Source organism: Balaenoptera musculus, chromosome 7 (assembly GCF_009873245.2).
Source record: "Balaenoptera musculus isolate JJ_BM4_2016_0621 chromosome 7, mBalMus1.pri.v3, whole genome shotgun sequence".
Classification (NCBI taxonomy): domain Eukaryota; kingdom Metazoa; phylum Chordata; class Mammalia; order Artiodactyla; family Balaenopteridae; genus Balaenoptera; species Balaenoptera musculus.
Window position 1 is genome coordinate 62,435,947 of NC_045791.1, and position 7,209 is coordinate 62,443,155.

Consider the following 7,209-nt stretch of genomic DNA (forward strand, 5'->3'; position numbering starts at 1 on the left):
GAAACACAAAAGACCCCGACTAGCCAAAGCAATCTTGAGAACGAAAAATGGAGCTGGAGGAATCAGACATTTCTCCAAAGAAGATATACAGATTGCCAACAAACACATGAAAGAATGCTCAACATCATTAATCATTAGAGAAATGCAAATCAAAACTACAATGCCATATCATCTCACACCAGTCAGAATGGCCATCATCAAAAAATCTACAAACAATAAATGCTGGAGAGGGTGTGGAGAAAACGCAACCCTCATACACTGTTGGTGGGAATGTAAATTGATACAGCCAGTATGGAGAACAGTATGGAGGTTCCTTAAAAAACTAAAAATAGAACTAATAAGACCCAGCAATCCCACTACTGGGCATATACCCTGAGAAAACCATAATTCAAAAAGAGTCATGTACCACAATGTTCATTGCAGCTCTATTTACAATAGCCAGGACATGGAAGCAACCTAAGTGTCAATCAACAGATGAATGGATAAAGAAGATGTAGCACATATATACAATGGAATATTACTCAGCCATAAAAAGAAACGAAATTGAGTTATTTGTAGTGAGGTGGATGGACCTAGAGTCTGTCATACAGAGTGAAGTAAGTCAGAAAGAGAAAAACAAATACTGTATGCTAACACATATATATGGAATCTAAAAAAAAAAAAAAAAAAAAAAAAAAAATGGTCGTGGAGAACCTAGGGGCAAGACGGGAATAAAGACACAGACCTACTAGAGAATGGACTTGAGGACATGGGGAGGGGAAAGGGTAAGCTGGGACAAAGTGAGAGAGTGGTAGTGTATATGGACATATATACACTATCAAATGTAAAATAGGTTGCTAGTGGGAAGCAGTTGCCTAGCACAGCGAGATCAGCTCTGTGCTTTGTGACCAGCTAGAAGGGTTGGATAGGGAGGGTGGGAGGGAGGGAGACACAAGAGGGAGGAGATATGGGGATATATGTATATGTATAACTGATTCACTTTGTTATAAAGCAGAAACTAACACACCATTGTAAAGCAATTATACTCCAATAAAAATGTTTAGAAAAATAAATAAAGCATCAGAGAACCAGGTTTAAAAAAAAAAAAAAAAAAGAAGGAATACTGATGTCCTTAAGAAAATAAACTCTTCTGAAGCAGTTTAAAAGCATGTGTTAACAGATAAGTTAGTCTAATGCCATTTACAATTTAAACAAATAATTTGGGTTATTATCATCTTAGCTCAATTACAATGGTGTTCTGTTAAACTTTGTTTACAAAATATTTAAAATTCAGATTAGTCTTGATTCTGTTCATTTAAAATTGGTAATCTTTTTACTTAAATATATATGGTACTGAATTCCAATTTTTTTTTTTAAGCTTATTGTATCAGCTACCAAGAAAATTAGATTGTCTTCCCAGTAAATTATGGGTCTCTAACCCCATTAACAAAGCCACTATTCATGAAGGCAAGATTTAAGCTTGGGTTAAACAGTTTTGTAGGTGAGGATTAAACATGTTTGGCAGACACTTTCAGGGAAGTTTTCTTATTGCAGTCATGGGTGCGTGAAACAATTATGTCTATCAGGCCTTTGCTTCCATTATTTCACCATATGTGAACTTTTTTAAAAGAATGCTTTCATTATTTATAATGTGTTAATGCAGTAGAATTCTTTTGAAGGAAAACACTGGAAGTTCTTGCAAATATTCAATACACTCATTTAATAACTAAGCTTTTGTCAGATGAAAGATACCCCATTCCTGTGCAGATTGCATATGTTGTAGTGGGGACATGTACACACTCTTGGAATTTGCCCAGGTGGTCTGTGATGTATGTAATCAGTGGCCTGAGACTGTTTATAGTTACTTTAAAAAAAAAAATTAAGTAAGAAGGTTACTTAATAGAATAAATGAGCATCTGCCCACAGAAGCAAATGGAACAGAATTACATATCAAAGCATAAACACAGATTGCTCTGTGTAGAGAGTACTTTGTTTATTGAAGTTCCTAGGCTTGGTTCATGCCTTTTTGTATCTATTACATTTCATCTGGCAAGCTTTAACATGTATTTTGGTAAATACACAGCTTGCATGTGTTCTTATTACAGTTGTATTAGTGATCACTTGATATAATGGCTGCCACACAGGAAGCACTCAGTAACTCAGTAGATGCGTAATAAATGGACATGTTGCCCCACACTTCAGGCTTGCTGTCAGCCTGTTTATTTGCCAATGTGCATTCCTTCCTTAATCTCAAGTAGTCTGTCTTCAGCCTGTCTTACTTTTTGAAAGTTATAAAGGTGACTTCACCATCCATCCCACTGATTTTCTCACTACTAATCCTTCCCACCTCTCTGTAGCGTGGGAGACTTTGGAACTAATTTATTTGTTCATACGTTTATTACTTCAATAAATTATCAAAGGTGTTTTGTCATTTTCAGTGCAGTCTGTAGTCCTTTGTTTTTCTACTTTCTGTTCCTTTTTGTGTCTGATACTGTCTCTCTCAGGCATGTGCTGTCTCACTCTCTCATTGATGCATTTATTCAAACATTCATTGAGCACTTAACTGTGTGCCAGGATACATTGATTAATTTCCATTTGAGCTCCCCGTTTCTATTCTAATTCCCTTGTACTCTTTACCTAGTAGGAACTGTCTTGTTGGCTAGGCTTCTTTTTGCTGTGTCTCCAAGGTGCTCTTGCTACAGTTTTCATCCTCACTATTGTCTGAAATTTTCGTTTCTTTTTCATTACTATGTTAAAGACTGCTATTCTCTGAGAATTTATTTTTTTCCTCTTCTAGCCCATACTAGTCTCTCATTTTTAAAAATTTGTTCTTATGTCATTAATGAATTAATAAATAATTTTCTCCTTTCAATATTTCATGAAACAATATTCATTTTGTGCCCATCTAGATTATAACATCCTTGGTAGAGACTCTTTTATGCTTTACTCCAGTAATATCTGTACCCCACACCCCCCCCCAAATGTTGGCACACATTTTGGTTTGTAGAGAATACTTTCTAGCTAGTTTGTTTTTGAATGATGAAGTACGATGAGATGTGCATTGGACAACAGGACTGAAAGACTCTGCTACTCACTGTCTTTTGTAAATATAGATTTACAGAGGATCTGATTCAACACACTACATTTGCACTTGTATATTGTGGCAAAGAGATTCTGGTTTTCATAATATTTGTATCCAATACATATTTGTTTAAAAAATGAATCTGAAGTACTATGAACTTAAGAAACCTGATGTTTTGTTGTTTATAGCTTAGAAATATTGGTAGAAGGTAAGATGAGAAGCTTCTATTTATTTAAATATGTTTCAGTACAGATGGCTGGTAGCTAAGGAGCATTTGTTTCTCTGAATACTTATGTATAAATATGTATTGTGTACCAATTTTGCATGACATTAATACAGAGCCATTTTTGGAAAGACTTCAATTGAGATGTGTTCAGGATGTACTTAGGAACATTTAAGGAAACAGATCAGGCTGACAGGAAACTGGAAATGTAGAATTTTTAAAAGCTGGTTGAGAGTGTCTCAAGTGCTAATTCGGGAAGGTGTTATCAGCTTATTTCAGGAAATACACATTTAAAGCCTTCACAAAGGGCTATTTGGAGGTGATGCTATATCATTAGAGAGAAAAAGGCATAGATAGGCATGTGTAGTGTTTGGGCATCTGGAGAAGAAAATCTTGATGGAATTGTCATTGCCCCTAGGTCTGTTTGCCTTTTCCAACAATAAAATGACGTGTAAATCCTTGTCCGAAGCAAAATTTTCAGACAGGTGACAAATGTACCATACAACTAAATAAAAATTTATTTCTTTAGAGTTTATGGTTGATTAGAGGATTTGTTTTTCATGTTTTAAACTAAATTTTACTAAATGATCATTTCTTCTTTTCACTTAAAATGCACATGTTAGGTTAGAATAATATGTAACTTCTTTAGATACTTTGCTTTCAGTTAGTATAAACAGGCAATACACCTGTATATTATTTTGCCACTAATAGGTTTTCTTAACAATGAGAACACTTGAGTATCCTGCTGGTTACCAAACAAAGATAGACATTAACAAAAAACATAAAAGTGAACCTAACATTTAATCAGTTCTTTCAGGTTATTTTGTGTCATGGGGCAAATTATCTAATGAAGTTTTAAAATCTAACGTTTGTTAATGTTCTCAACTTGAGATTTGTGATATTTTATAATGGAGCTATCTGAGTTGTGCTAGATAAGACCTCAGAATGTGATCTGAGTTTGAGGATAGATGGATGTGATTCCCTACTTGCTCTCTGTATTTCATGAAGGGTTTACATGAAGGTTGTAGTTTTCTCTATAGTTTAGCTGACTGCAGGAATTAAATGCTATTTATTTATTTTTCTGAAAATAGAATAAAATGGATTATAGTCATATTGTTAAATTCTTATTTTCCTCTTCTTCCATTCTAGATTAAAGAGTCTATTGTTGGGGAAATCAGACGGGAAATTGTAAGTGGACTTCTGGCAGCAGTATCTTCAAGTAAAGCATCTAATTCTAAGCAAGATAGTCATTAAATGGAATTTATAGGTAAAATTTTCTGAATTTCTTTGTTTAGCTAAATGTAAATTAGTACTTAGTTTTTAATACTTTTTTTTTTTTTAGTATACAGGTCTGTTTCTCTAGCTAAATTTTGATTTATAGAAAGTATGTAATATGTTATACTGCAGTGTGAAAACCTCTTACAACCTCATTTGAAGTGTAAGCATGTCAAATCTCATAATCTCAAACCTCCAAGGGATTATTGATATTTTGTCATTTTATTGAAATTTCATTGTAGTAAATAAATTCTGGAATTGGGGAAATTGGGACCTTCAAACCTGAGTTTTATTTTGATAGCACTGGTTTTAATGTTATTTCAAATGTACAATTTATGGATCAAGATTTCAAGCCTTAATCATAAATTTTTAGTATCTTTGTCTTTTAAAGAAACATATCCCATAGGTCCCATATCTAATCATGTCATAATTTATAAAGGAGGATCATATATATATATATATATACATATATATATATATATATAAATACATATGTATTTATATATATATTTTTTTACAGAATATTCTCATCCTCCCTTTTAAAGACCTTTCAGTAGTAATTGAAAAATGTTTAATGTTCACTTCTCTTTCTTTTTTAAGATTGGCATGGGTCCTATTAGCTGTGTGATATTGGAGTTATCAATGATATACACTGGTGGAGGTGTCATTTGTGCTTCAGAAGATACTTGCTGCTGAGCTGGGCTACTGTATACAGTGTACAATGTTTATTTCTTCTGTGCATATCTTTTTAAAAAACATAGAAACTTAGGCACTTTGCTGACTTTCTTTTCTAAACTATCAAAACTGTAGCCATTTGAAAAGCCTAATATTTATTTGTATGTCAATATTTTCCAATTGATTCCCTAGGAAGAATTAATTTTAAAACTTGAAAACTTCCAGACTTAACCAACTTATAAATAACATATTTCTTCAGACTAGCTTCTTAAAACACTGACCTCTATGAGGTATTTACTGTGCAATAACTGATTCATTTTTTGAGAGCTTGAAACAACCAATGATTTTTCCCTCCACTGCTGTTAATTAGTGTCACTTCCAAGAAGAAAAATTGTTCTCTTGTAAAAATTGCTCTTAATTCTTGAGGAGGTTACTAATAGCAGTAGGATAGAATTTATATGTTACCTAAAACTACTTAATGTTCTTACACTGTAAAGCATTGTTACTTTACCCAAGACAATTGTAATTTTATTATAGCTTATGTAGTTTTTTTTTTTTTTTTTGGAAACATGCCTTAGGTTAAACACTATGTACTTATTGCATTGTCCAGACTTCTTTATTATAAGGAGATGTTTCTTCTTTTAGACTAAATAGTGGAGTATTGCCAAAATAATGGGGCCTGTGACTTGAATGGATAGAAATGAATAAGCTGGTTTTGTTTTTTCAAAATGGAAGTAATTTAGATTTGTTTTTCTCATAATAGATGGTTTTAATTCATTTTTAACCAGTGAGAACTGTTTGTTTTATGGGAAAAAAAGGAAGGTAGTTTCATATTTGGTTTTATATATGTTAAATAAATGTGTAAAGTAACAACCAAATGTTATTAGAATTATTCTTTAGCATTTATAATTTTCAACTCCTATCATATTTCTTTGTGTGAAATTTTAATCAAAAGTGGTTGAGATGTTAACAGTATACTTTGAAAGAATATCTAAAAGGTTTTTAAATGTTTGAATTATCACACAAAGGCTGATTTCTAAAAAAAAAACTTAATAAAGTATTTATTTTGCCTAACATGTTTTTAGTGATTTCTTTTCTTGAACCACAACATGAAGAATTTGGATTAGATTTGATGAGTAACAAATAAGGTCCAAAAGAATTGGAGCACATAACCTAACAGGCTAAAATTCTCTTTTCCTCAAGAGGCCTCTATGATGCTTTCAAAAATGGTTAAGACTAGACCACCCTGGAGGAAGAGTGCACACTGATGCCTCTTGGTCTCATCCAGTTCTGTGGTCCTAATGATTACCATCTGAGGCAAAATAAAACTTCCCTTTAAAATGCACTGTTAAACTACAAAGAACAGACATTAAAATATTACCTTAGTCTTTGGCCAAATTATTCAGCAATTTGACTACTTGATTCTCATAATTGCAATGATACATATAAGCCAAACACCCAACATTAATAGTTATACAGATATCAATGATTTTTAACTAATCAGCTTTGTAGCCACTTATAGTTCATTTCTGACAATACAAGATACCCAGAATTTGACAATCAAAATGAGAGGTAATACAACTGGAATAACAGCCTGAGTCAATGGGCAAATCCCTTACACAGTTTATAAGTCAAATAAAATGAACTTCATCTCCTCTTTCCATTCTAAATCTTTTGTGTACTTGAACATTTGAAAGCTACTATATTCATGCCACCATGCTAGCTGCTGAAATGAATGAGAGAGGGTCTAGATGGAAGGACAGGACATTTTTTTTTTCTTAATGGGTAAGTTTAAAGTATCAAATGAAAAATATGAAGATCATAAAAAGAATCTGCAAAAGTGTAGCCTGGGGTGGTTGGAGAAGTAAGTCTTCACTGAGAAGATTCGGTTTGTGTAAAGTCTTGAAGAATGGGAAGTGGAAAGGATAGGGTTTATTAAGAATATTAGCGAAGGTTATAAATCGAGTTTGAATTA

The 7,209-nt window shown here is 32.9% G+C and overlaps 1 protein-coding gene across 6 annotated transcripts in view; it reads left to right on the plus strand.

The window, feature by feature from the left end:
* The window catches only part of ITPRID2 (ITPR interacting domain containing 2), a 38,374-nt gene extending 32,075 nt beyond the window's left edge, over positions 1-6,299 (plus strand). For 5 of the 6 annotated variants that reach the window (XM_036857476.1, XM_036857477.1, XM_036857479.1 and 2 more), the window contains 2 exons: positions 4,434-4,551; positions 5,160-6,299. In XM_036857476.1, the coding sequence (XP_036713371.1) occupies positions 4,434-4,538 (105 nt within the window). In that variant the 3' untranslated portion in view covers positions 4,539-4,551; positions 5,160-6,299. The remainder of the gene's footprint in view (positions 1-4,433; positions 4,552-5,159) is intronic. The other variant, XM_036857481.1, reaches the window with a different exon arrangement.
* Positions 6,300-7,209: the final 910 nt, after the last annotated feature.